Consider the following 21,609-nt stretch of genomic DNA (forward strand, 5'->3'; position numbering starts at 1 on the left):
CGCGTTGTCGTTTCTCGTGCAGTTGCCGCCCTGTCTGCCCTGTCTGGCCAGGTTCTGCACCTCCGTACGCGCCTGTTGCTGGTGCTGCTGGTCAGCTTCCATGTCCTCTGCTGCTCCCTGGCCGTGTCTCCCACACGCGCCGGCTCCATCTGGGCTGTATCCTGTATAGTCCTGCTGTGCTGTGCTGTGCCCATCCCGCATTGTACGGAGCACGTCGTCCCCATCCATCCCTCCATCCAATCCATCCATCTGGCAAGGGTCGATCAACACACTCCCCCTACCCCTCCACTCTCACCCTCTCTCCTCCATATCCGTCATAGCTCCACCTTGTTCCAACTTCTTCACACCCCCTTCAAGCGCCCACCTCTTCCACTTTGTTCCTCCCGGCGCCAAATACTTGACGCAGCCCTTCGTTTCCTTATAATCGCCTGGTGCTGCCATCTCCCACACTTTTGCTTCCACCTCTTCCTCAGTCAGTCTGTTCGCTCGCTGCTCCCATCTGCCTGCATTCTTATTACCTGGGGTTGGCTGTTGGTTCATCTACCTCGACGCACCCTGCCTACAGTAAACTCCCGACTCAGCTTGATCGACTTCAACCGCCTTGTCTCGACAGTACATTCAGCTCAAACATCATCACCATGCCTACCGCCAAGCCCAAGTTGGGGAAGCTCACCACCCCCGTCACCGCTACCTTTCCCTCCGAGATCACTTCGGCAACTCCTATCTCGGCCATCTCGTTCAACTTCAAGCCTGACCCGGACTTCATCAAGACGCCCATCAGCCCGCCTTCAGCCTATACCGACTTCCTCACCAAGGCTATGGCTCTCAACTCACCAGCTCCGAGCTCTGGTGAAACCACTCCCGACTCTATCCCGGACTCGGCAACCAGTGAGGAAACCGACGCCTCCAGCAAGTGCAACACCACTCCGCCATCATCGGCTTCCAGCACCAGCTCCAAGACCTCAACCCGTCCTTCCCCTCCGGCCACGGCACCGATGGTGCCTCCCAGCCCATTCACCTACACTGCTCCCATGTCTGCCCCTCCTACAGGGCCTGCTACCTTTCCCAGCCTTAAGCTGCCCCCCAGCCCTAGCGTGGCTAACTTGGACTCGCCCTTGAGCGTGTCCACCCCTCGCTCACCCTTCAGTGCCAGACCAGTTCACTCAGTATTCGACTGGGACGCCGCCCTCAAGGCCCGGTTCGCCGAGAAGAAGAAGTCTTCACGAACCAGCGTACGCCACATTCGGGAGGTTGTGACAAGAACCGTCACTTACACACCGAGAATGGCTCCTGCGCCAAAGGGAAAGCGACGCAAGATTGAATGAGTCGGCAACAATGGCAACACCACTATTCACACATCATACCGACGACCAAGAGCATTTATATGCCCACTCAACACACAAACTTGACGATCCTTCGAATATCACGAAATTTCATTTGTTTAGACATGCATCACAAGGGCCATACCGAAAACGAAGACGCGAAGAGAGGGCGAGACATGGAATAGGCCTGGGGTACCTGCAGGAGCCAGCATATGACTATGAGGCTCCCGGCATTGACGCCACGGGCATGGATGGGCGCAATTTCACTTCACCACCACTCCCTGCTTTGACATTTATTCCGGCACGCGTTTTGGAGGAGTCGAATTGGTTACGAGACACAACTATTGGAATTACATTGGAGGCACGGCTGGAGGAGTTTGACGGCGTTTTTACGTCCTTTTTATTTTTATGACCATCTTGGATATGGCCTTTCCCTGGGGGTAATGGCTTATACTGAGAGGTTCGATACCACGACATGTGAAAGGGTTCGGCGCGGGGGAGTTGGTTGGGATCAGGCAAGGAAGGACTGGGAATGGCCAGGACAGAGGACACAAGGCAGCGAGCGAGGTGGGACCCAACAGCCTCGATAGCAGGCGCGGGCATGGATGTGATAAGATGGGAGTGGGCGAAAGAGGAGAGGGAAGAAGGCTTGAGGGTTGGTGGCCCGTGTCTCGGGCACACGAAATTAGCTCTCGGTAACGTGTTTGTCCGCAAATTAACAAAGCCATGGGCTGTTTTGACCACGATTTTGGCGTGTGCTCTGACTTGTGTGGTGTTGGTGAGGATAACCGACTGACTAGTCGGTGCATTGTCATCTGAGAGATGGGTTCTCACCGACCAGATTGATGTGATGTCGAGTGTTGTGCCAAGCAATGCATCTCTTAAGCTTTTGTTTATTTTGCCATAATGGAAGTGGCTTGTTTGTTTACAGATCTACCATGGCCTCGAGAATGGGCCGCTCATCAACGGGAATATCCTCTTTTGCATCGCGAATCTAGGATGTGCAGGGAGGAGGCCTTTTCTTCGTGACCGTCTCTCCACTGCTATTAGTAGTAATCCCGCTCTAAGCCCCGCCCAAGGCTCGTTTTGATTTTATTCTTATTTGATATCTTGTCATGCTGGTTCCCTGTATAATAGAATGACTTGATTATACTGGGGAACTTTGGGCCGAGATGAATGAATCTGGATTTACTCGAGATTGGATTGTGACTTGCCCTTTTCTTTGTCCGGGTTTGTTCAATCCCCCCTGCCTGGAGAAGAACTAATGGGGACGAGGGGGAACCTGTCAAACTCATGGTAGAGAGCGAGAACGGACCTTTTCCTCATTTTTTCTTCTTCCCTTTGCTTCTTAGGTGCGTGCGTGCTTTGATGGTGATGAACAGAGGCCCACAGGGGTCGGATTTTGGGCCGCATTAAACGGGATTCGTAGGCAAGGCAGAAGAGGGCACAAGTGCCAACTGCAAGGTAGATTTCCATCCATCGTCCTTGCTTTGGCTGTCTCTTGCATATTCCCCATGGATGGATCACTCTGCTTCTCAGAGAGATTCTCTTCCAGCCCCCAGGGCCTCAGAAATCCTTCCAAATCGTCGTTTCCACTCTGCCGGCACCCCCCCTTGACTAGTCCGGACGCCGGCGCCAGGCCCCCCCCAGCCCAACCCAGCCAAATGGATGTTTCCCTCCTGTAAAAGCGGCGTGCGACTGCCTCTCCGTCGACGGCGCGACCCAGCACCCTGGTCCGGCGGGACCCCAGAAACTGCCCTGGCCTGGCCTGCCTGTAAGCGCCGGGCAGAGAGCGCCAGGAGGCGGGCGGAGCGTGCCATTGGCTGCTGCGGGCGAGCTCATCACCCACCACGGGGCCGGGGACTGCGTGATTGGCGGCGTGCTAAGCGCCCGGGTCTGTGGGTCGACGATTGTGAGCATTTGGAGCAGATGCAGAAGCGTCGTTTCTCTGTCTATGCCTCTGTCTGTGTCTGTGTCTGTCTTTCAGAGACTGTCGTGTCGTGTCGGCTTCAGGTGGTCCCTCTCGCTCCCTCGTTTCCAGTCTCCTCGCTTCGTTTCGCGCATGCTACCCAGCTACTGCAAGAGGATGCAGCGCGCTAACCTCCATGCTAGGCTGTTTCCATTCAACTCTGTCACCCAGGTGAGCAGGACGTGAATCTTGACTCTATGAGTGAATATCCGCCTTGTCAAGACCTGGTTGGCCATTGTGCCACATCAAAGACATGTCGCGGTTGTCATATCGTCCACCACTTGGCGTGGCCTGTTCATCGTCTTGTCCCGGTCGATTATCTCTCTCGATCGTCACATCGATGCTGCCCGTGGCTCTGGAACATCATGGCCCGTCACCCACGGCACGGGCCCGAGTGGTAGCACTGTCTTCCAGGCTAGGTACCCCGCGTGCTCTGTTGCTCTCCCTCTCCCGCTCTCTCGTGGCATTCTCAGTGTGCGTGCGTCTGTGTGTGTGACCTCTCTGCCCCCCTTCAGAGGCTGGAGACCGCCCACATCACTGACGACTGCGTCCAACCGGCAGAGGGCGCCAGTGACGAGATGCGCATGTGGTGATGTGATAACCCTGCGCATCACACCGTCTCCGGCGCCCCCCTTCCACCGCTTCCATTGGCTACCACCAGGCGAGCTTCCCACGCCAACGCCTCCCGCCTATCTGAAACCGACGAGGGCCTCCTTAGCCCTGAGACTGAGATTAGAAACGGGTTTGAGACCGTTGCAACCAAGCTGCTGGGTGGAACATGGCCCATGGACTCGTTTCCAAACCGCTTCGGCCGTTGCTAATTTTGGCTCTTGCCTCCTTGTCGGTTCGAGAAGTCGGCCTTGGACATCTGCAACCTTGTAGACGGCCTAGTCTTTCGTATCCCGATATAGCTTCTTTTGGTCCAAGATTGAGTTGACCCCCGTAGCTCGAGTGGACGCGAATGCACGGTGGAATTGCAGGGCCGCCCATCACCTTGAACCCCTAGCAACTGTTCTCTATATGTGATGCGAGATCACCAAACCATCCTTCGCGTTTGTAAGCCCTGTATGTATGTAGGTACTGTATGCAAGAGTCCTGGGATCGGAATTAATCCACCTCCCTCACCTCTTTTGCCACGGCGTTGCAGAGCGCAACCTTGACCCCTGCCCCCGTGAGCACATGGATCCAGAGCCGTTGAGTATCGCTCAACCTGTCGTTGGCGCTCTTGACCTCTGAGAACATGACTTCTCCTTTTGACTTTGCCGGCCCGTCGCCGCCGTTCCCCGTTGTGTCTCTGGTCCGCCAGAGAATCAGGTCGGGGATACCACCACCCCTCTGCCGGTACTCTTGAGCCATGACCTTGCACACGGCTGCGAGAGCACTGCCCTCGAAGCATTCCACCAGCTCCACGAGGTCTTCAATGTCAAAGTCCCAATTGAGACCCACCACGCTCGTCCTCTTCTCGCTCTCCCTCTCCCAGACTTGGCGAAGGAGCCGTGGTCCTTCTCCATTGGTAATTTCAACCAGTCTGTGGTTGATCTCTGATGCCCTGGCTGGGTAGAAAGCATCCGTGTGCAGGTCCAGAGGGCACATCTGGTATGCTGTCTGAAATACATTGGGGATGTAGAGGAATATGATGTCGTAAAAGAGATACGCAAAGAGGGTGCGGATGATGCCACCCTCGGCGTGATATCCCTTCCAACCCTGCGCCCGGTAATGACTCAAGCACATCTCCTCGACGCTGCACTCTTCTTGGGAGTCCAGCTCGTCGAGCCAGACGGTCTGGCGACCGACCTTGGTAGGAACATCCCTTTTGAGCTGGATTCCTTCAACAGTATGCTCCACAGGCTTCTCGAGGTGGACATGGCCAAAGTCGTGCTGTAATCGACGGGGAATCCGTAGCTTCTTCTCCAGCTTGACCAGCCGTTTCTGAAGGTCGTAATGGAATATCAGATGACAGTCTAGGTCTTGTAGCCCAGCCTCGCAAGTGGCCACTGCAATTCTTTTCCAGTGCTTCTTTTGTTGCTCGGCATCTGTGGTCGTGGGCTTTGGGTCCAGTGTGGGCATGTAATGCTCTTCCAACAGGGCTTTGCGCTGATACCACCCACCTCGCCTGGCCATTTGGAACAGCCGTTGGTCGAGAAGCTCACTGAGTAGTTCATGTTCCCTGAGATGATCCTTGAGTTTCCCAAAGATGGGGGCGGCTTTGTGAACGATCCTTGTGTAGGAGTGACCTGGCGTGAACCGTCTCAAGTAAGCCCCCTCGCCCATATCGTATACGGTCTGCTCTTTTTGTCGTTCCTCTTCGACCAGGGCCTTCCACCGAGGGTAGATCTTTTCAAATATTCCAAGTATCTTCTTGTGACCCTCTTCCCCAGGTGGTCCGTTGAATTCCATGATGCTGTCGACTTCGGCTTCTAGGCGAATTCCGCTTTCATACTCCAGTAGATGCATCCGCGATGCAAATATTGTCGAGCTTCGACAAACAATGTACTCTGGGTAATGACGCCGTGCAATCTTGGCAAGAATAATGGTTGTGAGAGACTTCTCTGTCCATTCGGTTGACCTGTAAAAGACTAGATGGACACGCTCAAACAGCTTAAACACTGGCGGTGATAATCGAACGCAGGGGCCCAAAATGGCGAGAATCTTTGCCAAGAAGTGTTGGTCGCGATTCGAGTCTTCTCGTCGCAATTTCATTTTGGTCATCGCTTTTGGATCCTTGTTCTCTTGATCTTCAGAGGTTATCGAATCACGGCTGTTGTGCCTACTAAGGCCCAGGGACATCAGCCCAGTTTGCTGATGGCTCATCCGCACAAGAGAACGAATGAGTTCTGTTTTTGTGCGCCCTTGGAACTTGGCCTCTTTCGCCAGAGCCTTCAACTCATCAAGACTTAGCAGAGTGGCAGCCTCTTCCACAGACTTGATGTGATCTTCGGATGCATCTGCAAAAGTGAAGGACTCGCCAAGCCCTGACTCTTCAAGCTCAATGCCCTCGACGCTGTTTGTGGAAGGAGCGGTACCAGTCGGTAGTGTGCGAGACGACTGTAGAACATCTATCGCAGCTTCAAGGTCAGAGATATCGTTGTGGTAGCCAAGACGACTATGACGATGCCACCACGCCGTCTTTCTCAGAAACAGTCTAACATAGCTGAGCATGGTAAGTGAATGCCCAGGGCCCTCAGCAAGAAGTGAACGCACAGATATTGAGCTTCATAGTCCAGACCTCGCCATTGTCTGAAGACCTCATTTTCCTTGTCATCAAAAAGATGAGACTCCTCTTCTAAAACGGTGTCTAGGGCAAGGTTGAAAGCATCCAAATAGATGGAGCTTCTACCCTTGACCCACAGAGGCTGTGCTTTCTCCGTGGTGCCTTCATCTTCAGCACTTGCTTGTGATGACTTGATCGCCTCATACTCCTCGATGGCCTTTGTTCCCCCGTCGGTGGGTGCCATCGCATTCTCGAAGTCAGTGGGCCGCGGGCCGTCAACATCTTGATCCTTGTCCTTGGCAGGGTCCTTGCTGGTAGACTTTTTTCTTGAAAGGATTTCGTCTTGAGAATGATGAGATTGATCTGAGTCTGAATCTGCGATTCCTCTTTTTGCTCGCTTTGAAGGTCTGTCTTGATCTGGTTCGTTTAAAGGGGTGGGACGAGCAGGAGTGCAAAGCTCGCTCTGAGGCCTTGGTAACCTCGTCACAAATGCATCCATGCTTTACATTTAGAGATCTCAAGATTAGAGACGTAAACGTAGCTTTTTGTATGAATTGCCGATGCTTTGAAGTCGATGGACGCGAGAGACCAAGGCAGACACGTCACTTGGCAAGACGATCAAACACGAAGTCACCTGACACCGTGCCTTCCTCTCAAAGCATCCTGGCGCCCTGGGTGCCCGACAATCAACCGGCGCGATTCAACCTTCGCCTATCAGCCATCGCACTCTCCCGTCTACTCAGGAGCTCCTCTCACTTCGAATCAAGCAAAGGAAGACATTTGCGACTCTCTGGCACTATTCAAGATGGCCGAAGAAGCTCAAAAACCCGAAACAACCACCGAAGCTCCGCAGGTCGCTGCCTCGTTGGACTCGAGCGCTACCAATGGGCTCCCCGCGCATGCTGTGCAAGCAGAAGCTCTGCAGAAGGATATTGTCATGTCTGATGCGCCAGCCGATCAACCTGCTGTAAGTCTTTGCTCCTCTCAGTGCTAGCTGTTCACCGCAGTTGCGACTCCAAGGACTACATGTTTGTTCGACACAGTCCATTCACCCTCACGACACCTACCTTACTCCCCTCCAACTCCTCTGTTGGTACTGCACTCCTGAAGAGATCAACCTTGCTGATAGACGCGAAAATGAAGTCCTCCCCAGCCCCCGTCGCCCATGCGCCCAGCCCTCTACCTGCCAGAACCGGAACTCCAGCGCAAGGATCTAGAGCCGCCTCTGCGCATCCTGATCCAGGTTTCAACATCCCCGCCGAGGCTCCCCCACATGGTGATTCAACTCGGCAATATCTGAACACCAAGGTTACTGGAGTCTTGCTTGAAGGCATGAAGCAGTTGGCGAAAGACAAGCAAGTACTGCGAACTCTCTCTTGCGACAGCAACTAACATATCGCTAGGCCGAACGACCCTCTTCGAGTATTGGGAGAATACCTCCTTCAAAAGTCAAAAGAACTTGAGGGAACGAGTTAAATGCCTAGGCGTCTGGTCACGGTTCTGAAATCACTTGGGAACGGGATATATATATGGCATAAATGGCGTTCAGGTTCGAGTTTATCAGTCACTGGGTTGAGTACCCCCATTGAATACACATTTCAGCGGTCGAATCGCTTTCTATTTGAGCAGTCTCGACTTCGCCGTGGTCCTCCCAGACAGGGCGCATAAGCATCATGGCTCTAAATGCAAGTTTTTCCATCATTTGTCCCCCAACTCCGTGACCCGGGAAACCATCATCACCTCCATCCAGGCGGCCGGTCGTGATTGATTTTTTAAACCGCTTAAGCGACGATGGTGCTGGCAGTAGCGGACTCGTACTTCCAGGTGGGGGGCAGGATACCGACGGTCTTGTAGTAACGGGCAAGACGGTGGATTCGGGACTCGATGAGAATGAGGCGGAACTTGGAGTCCTTGTCCTTGCGGTTGCGCTCAAGGTGCTTGCGGACAGCAACAGCCTGTTGAAACAGTCAGATCAGAGCCACAGAAAATTTCGACAGCATCACTTTACCTTCTTGATGAGCATGTACAGATCCTCGGGAAGCTCGGGGGCGAGGCCTGTTTAATCTCTCTGTCAGTCTTGACCGTACAGAGGCATAAGAGGAGATTTTTCTCCAGAGATATATTTCCACCACCAATGTGCGTCGCATCTTTCAGGGAACCGTACCGTTGGACTTCAGGATTCGGAGGATTCGGTTACCTATCCGTCAATGTCAGCAACACGCTCTCAATTCTCGCTCCTTGAAATTTCCATACCGGTGACAATCTTGACCTGGGCAATGCCGTGGGAGTCACGGAGGACGACACCGATCTGAGAAGGGGTAGCACCCTTTCGGGCGAGCTTGCAGATCTGGTCGACGACCTGGTCGGGGGTGGTCTTCAACCACGCGGGGGCGGCGCGGGAGTAGGGGAGAGCGGAGGCAGAAATGCCCTTGCCCTTGCTGTGAAGTCGGCCCATCTTGTCTGTTTGGCGGCGGCTGTGGTGGTGATGCTGCGGATGGTAAGTAGTCGGCTTGGTCGAGCTTCGTAAAAAGTTCGAGAGATTGCGAGAAAGGACGGTTTGTGTGGATCGTTGAATTTTTCGCTTAGGTTAGGGCAGGAGCGGTGTGTGGCATGAGCGCCACAATGGGTCCCCAGCCACAGGGCATGCAGGTGTGCGGAGTCTAATCACGTGCCCTGAACCGAGTTGGCGACATCTCGCGTTTTTCTTCTCGTCGCGACTCAAAGTCAACTTTTCCTTTCGTTCAACCTCAAGCTTCATGAGCTTTGGAGCTTCACGCAAATTCTCCTGATTTTGGTAAGTCTACCTTGACAACGCTTTCCCTTTCCCTTTGTCGACCTTCCGATGATGATAGAACACATTACATTTTATTCTGGTACCTCTTATGTTAGAGCCTTCGGGCTCAATGAATGAACAGGACTTCTGATTTCTGGTCATTTGCTTGACTTTTTCTGCTTCATTTTTCTGTCAATGCAACAGCGCTAACAGACTACAGGTTTCTTTTGCACGACGTTCGATAAACGTAGTTATAGATAGTTTCATTGCTTTCCATTCTCTGGTTCGCATGTTCATAATACCAACTCACTTGTCTCATACTTGCACATCCCAATTGACTGCTTTCATGTGATTGATTCAATTCAACAATGCTGAGCGATGCCCTCTGTTTTACATTTTCGATTGATGCCCTACCCGTACACCGACTGAAGACTCCTGCCCCCTCAAAGTATATAGCCAAGTGTGTGACTGTTGATTGCATTGCATAGACCTGTCGTCCCCTTGTGCACCCACTATTAAACATCCTATGGATCCATTCTTACCAAGCACCAACGTCAAAGTTCTCCTGCATGCATTGTTAGCGCTGAAGGAAGTACCAGAGAGCTGAAGGGACATACCTCAGGGAAGTACGTGGTAACCACGGTTCTGTCAGCGAATTTCCGGCCCGCCAAAGCCTTGAGCGCCTTCGTTGTATCTTCGATGCTCTCGTACTTGACAAAAATCTTACCCACGCCGGCGGACTGCCTGCTGCCGCCGGTAGGACGAGGGATCTTCATGTCAATGATCTTTCCAAACTTGGAGCACTCCTCTTTGACGTCCTCGCAAATTTCTGACACCGAACGTTAGCTAGGAAAGGCACAGCAAGGTGATATGCATACCCTCGTAGTCGTCATTGTCCAACAGTTCCTCAGCAGTGACCATGTTGAGAAGTTGGAGCACACGGCTTCCTTCAACATCGTTGGCAGTCTGAGAAGCCAGGCCACTGATTGCAGTGATACCAACGTCGAAGTTAGCGACCTGTGTGGGACCAATGCTCGCCTTGGTGACCTTGAGCTTCTTGCCTCCAACATCCATGCCATTGAGAGTGTCAAGAGCAGTCTGGTTGGCGGCGTTGGGATCCTGATATTCGGCAAAAGCGATACCCTGAATGACCTAGTTAGAATAGTCAAGAAGTTGACGAATTTCAGCACTTACTCTAGATTCATCCGTTCCTCTATCCTTGACGAGCACAAACGCCTTGGGCTTTCCGAAAGCTGCAAGAAGCTCGATAACCTGATCCTCTGCCAGGAAAGGGGGAATGTTGGTGATGCACAGCTTGTTGATAGTATCGGGCACAACGTTGGAAACGACGTCGGGGTTGTAAGAGACCTCCTCGGTCACGGCAGGCACAACGTAGTCGCGAGGTCGGCGGATCTCAAGACCACGAGATTCTCCGTTCGAAGCGCCGTTCGCATCGTCAGGCTCCATGGAAGTACCATCCAGCGCAAGGGCAACAGTGGCTTCTGAGGCTTCTCTGAACTCCAGGACAGCAAAGGAGCGATCGTTGGAGAACTGGCACAGAATGCAAGGATCCGTGGCGTCAATGACGTTCAGGCCGTTGAGTTGGAGGTTGAAGAACGATATCAACGCCTCCTCGCTCGTGCCTGATGGAATCTTGGAAACCAAAAGACGCTTCGATTGGCGAGAGTTGTTAGCCTTGAGTCCAGCGCTTGTGACCTGTCCACCGGGCTGGTTCATGAAGGCCTGGAGTTTGCTAGGATCCATGGGCTGCTGCCGAGGAGCGCCGGGAAGAGGGAACATTCCCGATAGCTTGGCCTGCTCGGCTGTGACATTGTCGTAACCCGGGGGCTTGATATCCCACTGGGTCAGACGACGCTTGCGCTCCAGAATGGGCACGATGTTGGTCAAATCCGGAGTAGGCTCTCGCTTCTTGGGCGGCGGGCTCGCACTTCGGCGGTTCTCGTGTCTTGCACCAAATCCCTCTTCGCGACGGTCCCTGCCACCTCGGCGACGGTCATCATAAGGATCTCGGTCTCGCCTGTTCGGCCGTTCGTCATCGTCGCGGCGAGCGTCCCGACGGGAGGAGCCCCGGTCTCGGTCCCATTCACGATCGCCTCGCCTGTCACGGCCAGAGTATCGATCCTCGCGCTCGCGGTCTCGGTGGTTTCGGCTGGAAGAGTAGGCGTCGACGTCGCCGTCGCCCCGGCGATGGCTTCGGTGGTCTGGTGAGCGAGAGCGCCTGCGATCACGGTCCCTGTGACGGTCACGACGATCGTCCCTATCACCTCTGGAAGACTAAACATCGTTAGGTTGCAACATGACGAGATGGAGATGGGTTTACTTACCGGATAGTCTCGTCCCCTGCGCCCGTCTGCGAGGAAGAAGGGTTAGCGACGCGACGCGAAAGATGGAGCCAGCTCTGCGGATAAACTTACCCCGCGAAGAGTAACTGTCGCCGTTCATACTGAATATACAGACAGGCGACTTCAGAGAATATAATGAGTCTCTGAAATTGATGATGTTGTCTGGTTGGCAGGCGGAGTTGGTTGATTCAAGCCGCAACGAGGTTCCAGTTCCAAAGAGCTGTAGGCATCGCGCGAGGCTGGAGCTTTTTTTGCCAGATGGCGCTAGTTCTACTTTAGGTTAGTGTCAATTGGATTCTAGACCACCTGCAAAACCTCCCGGCGAGCCGGCCTGGCTTCAGGGGGCAAGCCACTGAAGGACCTGAGTGAGAGTCGCCACCAACGGCCATCAACGCATCCCCTTTTCACCAATTCACTGTCAAATTCTCTCTTCCGTATTGAAACGTCTTACTAAGAAAGAGTCAGACATGATTGAATTGCCATAAATGTCTATTGTAAAACTTCCTGACTGGCGCAAGCTGCCGGTGACCCTAGCGGAGCTGTGCATCAACACCACCCTGCGCTGCGGACAGTCATTCAGATGGCGAAAGATTGACCATGAATGGTCAGTTCTTATCCTACTAGTTATGATCATGAGATTCTAAATCTAGTAGGACATGTACTTTGCACGGGCGCATCCTTCACCTGAAGCAGGACTCTACTCATCTCCATTACCGGGTCACCTGGCCATCGGTGAAGTCACAGACATCACCAAAAGACGACACTGAGGCCCTTCTGCGACACTATTTCAGTTTGAAGCTGGATCTTGGGACGCTTTACGAGCAATGGTCGGAGGCAGACCCAAACTTTCGCAAGAGAGCACCCCAGTTCAAGGGCGTCCGCATTCTCAGTCAAGATGCTTGGGAAGCGTTGATATGTTTCATCTGCAGCAGCAACAACAACATTTCTCGAATATCTCAAATGGTGAATGGATTTGAATCAAGGAAGTTGGCTCACTGACTAACTGTTCTATCTAGGTTCACAAGTTGTGTCAACACTATGGTCCACTCATCGGTCACGTTGGGGATGAGGCCTTCCATGATTTTCCAACTCCCAATGATCTGACAGGTGACCGGGTGGAGGCACATCTAAGAGAACTCGGATTTGGCTATCGCGCCAAGTACATTGCTGAGACGGCACGGATGGTTGCCAAAGAGAAGCCGGACAATTGGTTGGAAACCCTTCGAAATCCAGCGCATCCAGGCTTCAATACGCCCCGAGTACCCGATGAGCAGCATGCAACCTATAAAGAAGCACAAGAGCAGCTTCTCTCACTGAAGGGAGTCGGCCCAAAAGTTGCAGACTGTGTCTGCTTGATGGGCCTGGGATGGGGTGAATCTGTACCAGTCGACACCCATGTCTGGCAAATCGCTCAACGAGACTACAAATTTGGCAAGTCAAAGGCCAAGACATTCAACAAGGCTATGTACGATGCTGTGGGAGATCATTTCAGAGCGCTATGGGGAGACTATGCTGGCTGGGCCCATTCGGTCCTCTTTACAGCAGACCTAAGGGAGTTCTCAAGCCAAGCGGTGAAGAAGGAAGAAGCCTCGGTGGTAAAGATCGAGGAGGTTTCCGTGGAGGAACAAGTCATCAAGAGAAAGAGACAGCGTCTTTCCATCACGGAGACCGAAACGAAGGTGAAGAAGGAGGAGACAATTGTCGAGTTGAAGGATGAACAAGTGCCAGGGGAAACAGGACACAGTAGAAGATCAAAGAGACTACGCGCTCTTGCAATGAGGTAATGCGAGTATTTTGATTTTATTATCGAAATCATTTTTGGGAGCCCATGTATTATACATCATCAGCTCACCCTCAACTAGAGAAAGGGCGAGACATGAAGAGCCGATTGTTGATATTCTGGTCCAAGTAGAGGAAATCTACGTGGCTTTGGTAGAGAAAACGGCCTTTTCCAGTGGCCATGACAACCGAGAAATAATCAATTGCTCATAGAAATCACCACCGCTACAATCAAATACGTCGACTATAAACTTCCCGAGTCTGGATCTTCGGCATCCGCCTGATGGAGAATGCCAACTACCTTAGGGACCTTGGCGGGGACGCGAATCTGAGGGTCCGGTCGCGTGCCGTCCTCTTGCTCACCACTCATCAACCCACCAAGGATAAATGAAATACTTGCTATTTCAGATATTATGCGTAGACATTAGTAACTTATTTTGCATCATTATAAACCCAAAGACACGTGAGATGTTGGTAAATACCGGGCTTTGATATCCGTCTCTGGCACTGCACATGTAATTTTAGGCGGCTAAACTGCGGGTCCCCCCTCGAGCCGTTACTTTTTGCCTCCCAAACAGAGCAACGCAGTGCATTTTTGCGACTAGCCATCTCACCAGCAACTCTCCATGCGCGACGACAACGCCGGGAGCGCCCCTTGTACTCTTGAACCGGGATGAAGCTGCGAATGTCATAAGTCAAGATGTCTGACGCGGATTTCGAGACCATCAAGAAGCTCCAGCAGGAGCGGAACGCTGCAGCTGCCGCGAAGAAGGGGTCGCGCACCTTTGATGCCGCCAACCAGCGAACCGACGATACCAAGCAGAAGCTGACCGACAGCGGCGACAATGACCTTTACGATCGCGATGGCCCCGACAAGTTTGCCGGATACCACACGTCGCTGCCGATGGGCGATGATGATGAAGAGATGGAGGGAGCTGACAACACGCGACGGCTCGTCGGCCAGTATACCGCGTCGCGAGACATGATTGACGAGTTCGCCCGGGGAAGTGGCGTGGAGGAGGATGACATTTTGGCTGGGAAGGGAGAGAAGAGCGGCCGAATCGTCGACCGCGAAACCGACTACCAGAAGCGCCGATTCAACCGTACCCTGACTCCCACACGCGCCGACCCCTTTGCCGAGAATCGCAAGGACAGTGCCGGCGAGAATGGCTCTAGCTACCGCGAGATTATGGAGGCCCGCGAGCTGGAGAGGGAGGAGGAACGCGTTCGACAAGCCATCAAGGCGAAGCAGGAAGGCAAGGTGGATGACGATGATGCCAAGCCTATGCTCACTGATGGAGACAAGGAGAGCGCTGAAGTGGAATCAGCTGACGCTGCTCCTGCTGGACGAAAGCGCAAGAAGAGATGGGATGTGTCTTCGGCGCCTGCGGAGACCGACAATTCCGAGGCCGACGACGCGGCCAAGCCAAAGCGTTCGCGATGGGATCAAGCACCTGCTATTTCTGCGCCGGGCGCGGAAGCTCCCAAGAAACGCTCGCGATGGGACCAGGCTCCATCGGCCACCCCAATGGGCAACCAAGGACTGGCCACACCGGTGCACCAGTCATCTGCTCCGGCTTTGCCCACTACTTTTGGCACTGACATCTCTGGCCGGAACCTGCCTCTCAGCGATGAGGAGCTCGACATTCTCCTTCCTGGCGAGAATGAGGGCTACAAGATTCTTGATCCTCCTCCGGGCTATGAGCCAGTCCGCGCCCCGGCGCACAAGCTCATGGCCACCCCAGCTGCTCAAACAGGCTTCATGATGCAGGATCCCGAGCAAGTACGACTCAGCGGCAAGCCAATGCCAGCTGAGATTCCCGGAGTTGGCGATCTTCAGTTCTTCAAGCCTGAGGATATGGCCTACTTTGGAAAGCTCACCGATGGTTCTGACGAGAACGCTCTGACAGTTGAGGAGCTTAAGGAGAGGAAGATCATGAGGTTACTGCTCAAGATCAAGAACGGTACCCCTCCTATGCGAAAGACTGCCCTTCGACAAATCACGGATAATGCTAGGCAGTTTGGAGCCGGGCCACTCTTTGACCAAATTCTACCCCTTCTCATGGAGAAGACTCTGGAGGACCAGGAGCGCCATCTGTTGGTCAAGGTCATTGACCGAATCCTTTACAAGCTCGACGACCTGGTGCGACCTTATGTTCACAAGATCCTGGTCGTCATTGAGCCGCTTCTCATCGACCAAGACTACTATGCAAGAGTGGAGGGTCGCGAGATCATCTCGAACCTTAGCAAGGCGGCTGGTCTTGCTACCATGATCAGCACTATGCGACCTGATATCGACCATGTGGACGAGTATGTCAGAAACACGACGGCCAGAGCCTTTGCCGTCGTTGCCTCTGCTCTGGGCATCCCAGCTTTGTTGCCATTCCTTAGAGCCGTTTGCCGAAGCAAGAAGTCCTGGCAGGCTCGTCACACTGGTGTCAAGATTGTCCAGCAAATCCCTATCCTAATGGGCTGCGCAGTCCTGCCACACCTCAAGGGGCTTGTCGAGTGTATCGGTCCTAACCTCAATGACGAACAGACAAAGGTCAGGACGGTTACCAGTCTTGCCATTGCTGCTCTGGCCGAAGCTTCCAACCCCTACGGTATTGAGAGCTTCGACGACATCTTGAACCCGCTGTGGACCGGTGCCCGCAAGCAGCGAGGCAAGGGTCTCGCAGGCTTCCTCAAGGCCGTTGGCTACATCATCCCCCTTATGGACGAAGAATACGCCAACTACTACACCAGCCAGATCATGGAGATTCTTCTTCGTGAGTTCTCATCTCCCGATGAGGAAATGAAGAAGGTTGTCCTCAAGGTGGTGTCCCAATGTGCTGGAACGGATGGTGTGACTGCGGGATACCTCAAGGAGCATGTCCTGGATGAGTTTTTCAAGAGCTTCTGGGTACGACGAATGGCCTTGGACAAGCGCAACTACCGACAAGTGGTGGAGACGACGGTTGATATTGGCCAAAAGGTTGGAGTCAGTGAGATCGTGGAGAGGATTGTCAACAACCTCAAGGACGAGAGCGAGGCGTATCGAAAGATGACAGTGGAGACGGTGGAAAAGATTGTGGCTAGCCTGGGCGCGGCAGATATTGGCGAGCGTTTGGAGGAGCGGCTGGTGGACGGTATCCTGCATGCGTTCCAGGAGCAGAGCGTTGAGGACGTTGTCATGCTGAATGGCTTCGGCTCTGTGGTCAACGCTCTGGGAACTCGCTGCAAGCCATATCTGCCACAGATCGTCAGTACCATCCTATGGCGGCTGAACAACAAGTCAGCAACGGTTCGACAACAGGCTGCTGATCTCATCTCCCGGATCGCCATGGTGATGAAGCAGTGCGGCGAGGATGCCCTCATGGGCAAGCTGGGCATCGTGCTCTACGAGTACCTGGGTGAAGAGTACCCCGAAGTTCTTGGATCTATTCTGGGTGCTCTACGATCGATTGTCACCGTCGTGGGTATTGCACAGATGCAGCCGCCCATCAAGGACCTGCTGCCACGACTGACACCCATCTTGCGAAACCGTCACGAAAAGGTTCAGGAGAACACCATTGACCTGGTCGGCCGTATCGCGGATCGTGGACCCGAGAGCGTCAACGCGCGAGAGTGGATGCGAATCTGCTTCGAGCTGCTCGACATGCTCAAGGCTCACAAGAAGGGTATCCGACGAGCAGCCAACAACACATTCGGTTTCATCGCCAAGGCCATTGGTCCCCAGGATGTGTTGGCGACTCTTCTCAACAACCTTCGAGTGCAGGAGCGTCAGTCTCGTGTCAACACGGCCGTCGCTATCGGTATCGTGGCCGAGACTTGTGCGCCGTTTACCGTTCTCCCCGCGTTGATGAACGAGTACCGAGTCCCTGAGCTCAACGTGCAGAACGGTGTGCTCAAGTCTCTCTCTTTCCTCTTCGAGTACATTGGCGAGATGGCCAAGGACTACGTCTACGCTGTGACGCCGCTACTTGAGGATGCCCTCATCGACCGTGACCAGGTCCACCGTCAGACGGCAGCCTCTGTGGTCAAGCACATTGCTCTTGGCGTGGTTGGTCTTGGGTGTGAGGACGCCATGGTTCATCTCCTCAACCTCCTTTACCCCAACCTCTTCGAGACCAGCCCGCACGTTATCGACCGTATCGTCGAGGCCATCGAGGCCATCCGTATGGCGGTCGGACCGGGACTTGTGCTCAACTACGTCTGGGCGGGACTGTTCCATCCGGCCCGCAAGGTCAGGACGCCGTACTGGAGGCTGTACAACGATGCGTATGTTCAGGGGGCGGACGCGATGGTGCCATACTACCCGAACCTAGATGAGGATAAGGTAGACCGGCCGGAGCTGGCAATCGTGCTGTAAGAATTACATGGAGAGGTTTCAGGAGGGGGGTTGGGCTGTAGCAGGGTTTGGACCAAGGATATTTTTTTCTCTGCTTATGGATGGAGGCTTGTAATCTGGAATGCTGTAGGTTGATAAGGGGGGAGGTTACTGCATGCGTCAGGGCGTTCTGATAGATGATCGATCACAATGGCTTCGGTGTTTTGAACTGGCGGTGTTTGTATCAAGGTTGACCTGTGATGTTCAATTGGATGTGAGCTGAGTGATCCGCCCCGGCCCCTATCCGGAGGGTGATGTGTTTTGACGGAGGATTTGCCAGAGGGGGTCAAGGCCATGGGGGGGATCAGACTCGCGGTGTCTATTGCAGGGGGGATTGTATGGGGGGGTAAAGGATGAACCGAGCTGGTGGTTTCACGCGAGAGAGTGATCATCATGAGGAGGCAGCTTTGCTACATCGTCAACGTTGCAGTCAAGTGATTTACGATCCATATCCATATCCGATCAGCCTCAGCCGAGAAGAGAGCAGCCAATGTCTCAAGTCCTTTCCTAGTTCTCTCAATCTACCGTCAAGGGAGCCTTGCCTCAGTTGATGATCCTCCTCTCTTCTTGTCAAGTCATGTGGAACACACGAACGAACCATTCAACGTTTCCCATCCCTCGGCAGTCGACGCCCGGACCCGCGGGGGGGCCTCTCTCTCGTCCCGGGGGGACTTTTGAGTGTCTTGTTCACCGTGAAAGGCGGGCGGCAAGGTCCGGCAGATGGGATGGGAGGAGGAGCTTGACCGCATTGGATGGAAGAAGGAGGGTGAACTTTTCTTTGCTTGACTCAGGGGATGGAGGGAGCGGGAAGCTTACTGACCCGTTGTCGGTCAGAGGGTTTACTACGCGCCATGACACGCGAGAGACCAACTGTGAATGTGTGTGTGTGTGGTCGGGCACACACGTCGAGTGAGGGGGAAGAGGTGATGAGAGGCGCTGGGTGATCGACGGCCGTGGAGACTGACTCGGGGGGGGCTTCGCCTCGCGCCGCCCGGCTGAAGTCAACGCCTTGGATCCAAGCCCAGAAGAGGTAATCGTTGCCTCTGTTCGGTTCGAAGGCTCTTTGCACGTGGGCGGACCTTTTCGTCCCTGGCTCGGGATGCTACATACACAGTTTTTTCGCTCGTGATGATGATGATGGTGGTGAGCGTCCCCTCCTTCGCCCTCCAATAGTGTAGATGTGATGATGATGCAGAATGCGGACGCAGCAAGGGATATCCTCGTCTAGTTTACTACTTCCTTGGTTGAGAACAAAGGCTTATATTATAAACTCCACCTTTTCCAGCTCTCGTGACTTGTCGTACCTCTCTGTCTCTTTCTGATCTCTTGGAGGAAGCGAAGCAGCTGGCTGCATTCAGGAAGAGGTGTGTGTGAGGAGGAAGAAGAGGACTGGTTGGTTAGCTGCAGGGGGGGGCTGAGGCTCATCGAGATGCCGTTGCCGTTGAGAGAGAGAGAGGAGGGGGTGATTCAGCTTGCAGGAAGGGAGGAAAAAAGCCATGATTTCATAGCTTCAATCCGTTTTGGAAGCTATTGCTCCTTGGGAAAAGCTATTCCGGATCACACCTTACAGTAGCTTGAACAGCCAGCTCAGGTGTAGGTTGCGGAAGTGGCTTCCGGAGCGATAGAGAGAGCCTAGAGAGCTGAAGTAAGGCCAAGGCGGTGGTATTCCATTCGTTTTGACTCTGTCGTCTGCAAAGTTGCTTCTGCAAGAGGCCCTGCCCCTGCTTTGCTAACGCCCTCTGCGGCCGCAACAGCTGTCATCCCGTCTTGCACGGGCTTTTAGCGCCTGAATGGATCGGGGTAAGCTATCGAAGTTTTCTGTTTCCCATCTTCGAAGCAGAAGAGGAGGCTATACGTCACAGCTATGAGAAAGCTTGCAACTGTGCCTAGGTACCCCGCTCAGAAAGAAAGAAAAGCTGCCCTATCTCTTTCTAGGCCAGTCTGCAAGGTGGAGAAGAATCAGAACCAACGGCAGATGGAAGCGTCACTATTCACAAGGCGCGGCCGGGGAAGAAGAGTGTGGGAGGGCGACGATTGGAAGGCAGAGAGTCAGGTGCAGTGATACTGTAACTCCCCCTATCTAGATTCGAGCGGGGAAGAATCAAGATGGCATTCTTGACAAATGCCATGAAAGATGAAAAAAGGAAGAACAGTCAAAGAGAAAGTGTGTGTGCTTGAGTGAAAAGGCTATGTATGCACGCGGTTGGAAAGGGCTGATGGCAAAAGTGGCATTCAAGCCACCAACGAAAAAAAGAAAGCAAAGCAAAAAAGTAACGAACAGGAAGAGAATCACCATCATCGTGTTATCAATTCTTCTGGAGACTTGTTTTTTTGAGGCTTGCTAGCTCAGATGGCGAGGCGCCTAGTTAGCGGCATCGAGGGGAATGTTGGAGCATGTACGTATACAGTATCACAGTGTTTGAGAATGAAATGCCGAAAACAAAACAAGATTCCCCTAGTATGTAGTTTTGAGGGAAATGGAATGAATAAGTCAGAGTGGCAAAGGTATGTAAGAGTCTCGTGGTTGATGGCGATGTAGATGCCCAATTGCTAGGTATGCTGTGCCTTGGACTCGGTGTAGAAGCTGGGGACGGTACGTCAGGCAGGGTAGGATTCAAGGGCGGAGTCTCCGCATCATGCCAGGTTCTTGTTTGTTGAGCGATAAAGGAATCGAATTGCCGAGATATGGAAGTGAAAAGAAAAGGAGTTGAAACTTGATTTTGGGATTGATTTCGTGATGCCATCACCAAAAATATGCACTTTTGATACAGGACTGATGACCCTTGAGATGGATCATGACCACCATCAACAACATCACCAGAGTTAAAAAATGTAGCTGCCTAGCCTAGCCGGAAAAGCGAGGAGAGCCCCTCTCCCCTCGACGGAAAACAAGTCAAGGCTACGGTACCCATGGCTAGTCTCGTCCTAGTTACAGCCCATGTCCCGGCACAAGAGAAAAAGAGACTAAATAGATTAAACCCGCCCCCTCAAGTGCCATGTACTTTTATATACACGCCCTCTCCATCTTCCCCACATCCGTAACGAATCGACAGACACGAAAATGACGACGGTTTTTTTCTTCTCTGCTCGGCCGGGTCTTGAGGAGGGACGGAGCCGGGGACCCTGGGCCGCCCAGCCTCTGACGTCACGGGACATCGTCTCCTTGTCCAACGGTTTTCTTGAAGGTGAAAGCTTCTGATGCTAACTGTAGACGGTGTAGAGGAGTACAGTAGATTAGATCCATTAAAGACACGAGTCAAGTGTCTGTTCGGCATTTGCTGTGCAGCATCTCTTGTGTTACTGTACTATCACTGCTGTTAAATGCAGTACTGCAAGTGAAGCATCACCAAATCATTATCAGATGGTTGATACCAAAATCAAGTTTAAAGCCTTGTCCCATCCCATGCAGCACCACCACCACCACCACCGCCATTCTCTTTTGTGACCGATTGATTAATCTCTCTTTCTCTCTCCTTTCTCCACGTCGTAAACCAAACCTTGGCACCTCGCACACACACACACCCCGGGCGCAACTTTTCTGACTTTCCTGCTAAGCAGGACCCTGATCGGCGCCCGATTTAATTCTCAAACGCGGACGGGGGGAGGCGAATTTCTCCGTCGACGTCATACTCCACGGGACTCCGTCATTGTCGTCGTTTTGAGTCTGTACGGAATCCTTCCAATTGACATGTTCTTTGCTTAGACGAGGCTGGGGGACCCTCGATAATCAGCCACGTCTGCATCAGCTGAGATCGTCAAGGGGACATTGGAGGGGATTTGGGTTTCTTTTTCGCCTTTGAAGACATTCGCATCTTGCCATCAT

The 21,609-nt window shown here is 53.2% G+C and overlaps 6 protein-coding genes across 6 annotated transcripts; 4 read left to right on the plus strand and 2 right to left on the minus strand.

The window, feature by feature from the left end:
• Window positions 1–638: 638 nt before the first annotated feature.
• On the plus strand, window positions 639–1,325 carry MRS44_002838 (uncharacterized protein; the record flags this gene model as incomplete). Its single annotated transcript, XM_046268218.2, has 1 exon — window positions 639–1,325. One exon carries the CDS (start codon window positions 639–641, stop codon window positions 1,323–1,325), a length of 687 nt encoding a protein of 228 aa, XP_046136950.1.
• Window positions 1,326–4,398: 3,073 nt separating this feature from the next.
• On the minus strand, window positions 4,399–7,001 carry MRS44_002839 (uncharacterized protein; the record flags this gene model as incomplete). Its single annotated transcript, XM_046268219.2, has 2 exons — window positions 4,399–6,442; window positions 6,493–7,001. The coding sequence occupies 2 exons, from the start codon at window positions 6,999–7,001 to the stop codon at window positions 4,399–4,401; spliced, it is 2,553 nt and encodes an 850-aa protein (XP_046136951.1).
• Window positions 7,002–7,307: 306 nt separating this feature from the next.
• On the plus strand, window positions 7,308–7,894 carry MRS44_002840 (uncharacterized protein; the record flags this gene model as incomplete). Its single annotated transcript, XM_065622966.1, has 2 exons — window positions 7,308–7,469; window positions 7,523–7,894. 2 exons carry the CDS (start codon window positions 7,308–7,310, stop codon window positions 7,892–7,894), a joined length of 534 nt encoding a protein of 177 aa, XP_065479038.1.
• A 389-nt stretch (window positions 7,895–8,283) lies between these two features.
• Window positions 8,284–11,738, minus strand: MRS44_002841 (uncharacterized protein; the record flags this gene model as incomplete). Its single annotated transcript, XM_065622967.1, has 10 exons — window positions 8,284–8,457; window positions 8,511–8,557; window positions 8,667–8,699; window positions 8,756–9,021; window positions 9,818–9,840; window positions 9,893–10,104; window positions 10,154–10,427; window positions 10,470–11,570; window positions 11,621–11,646; window positions 11,711–11,738. 10 exons carry the CDS (start codon window positions 11,736–11,738, stop codon window positions 8,284–8,286), a joined length of 2,184 nt encoding a protein of 727 aa, XP_065479039.1.
• Window positions 11,739–12,123: 385 nt separating this feature from the next.
• On the plus strand, window positions 12,124–13,422 carry MRS44_002842 (uncharacterized protein; the record flags this gene model as incomplete). The annotated part of the gene is made up of 3 exons (XM_046268221.2): window positions 12,124–12,242; window positions 12,292–12,601; window positions 12,655–13,422. 3 exons carry the CDS (start codon window positions 12,124–12,126, stop codon window positions 13,420–13,422), a joined length of 1,197 nt encoding a protein of 398 aa, XP_046136955.1.
• A 695-nt stretch (window positions 13,423–14,117) lies between these two features.
• On the plus strand, window positions 14,118–17,768 carry MRS44_002843 (uncharacterized protein; the record flags this gene model as incomplete). Its single annotated transcript, XM_046268220.2, has 1 exon — window positions 14,118–17,768. One exon carries the CDS (start codon window positions 14,118–14,120, stop codon window positions 17,766–17,768), a length of 3,651 nt encoding a protein of 1,216 aa, XP_046136956.1.
• Between the last annotated feature and the right edge of the window lie 3,841 nt (window positions 17,769–21,609).

This window comes from Fusarium solani (assembly GCF_023522795.1).
Source record: "Fusarium solani strain SB1 chromosome Unknown bctg00000001, whole genome shotgun sequence".
Taxonomy (NCBI): domain Eukaryota; kingdom Fungi; phylum Ascomycota; class Sordariomycetes; order Hypocreales; family Nectriaceae; genus Fusarium; species Fusarium solani.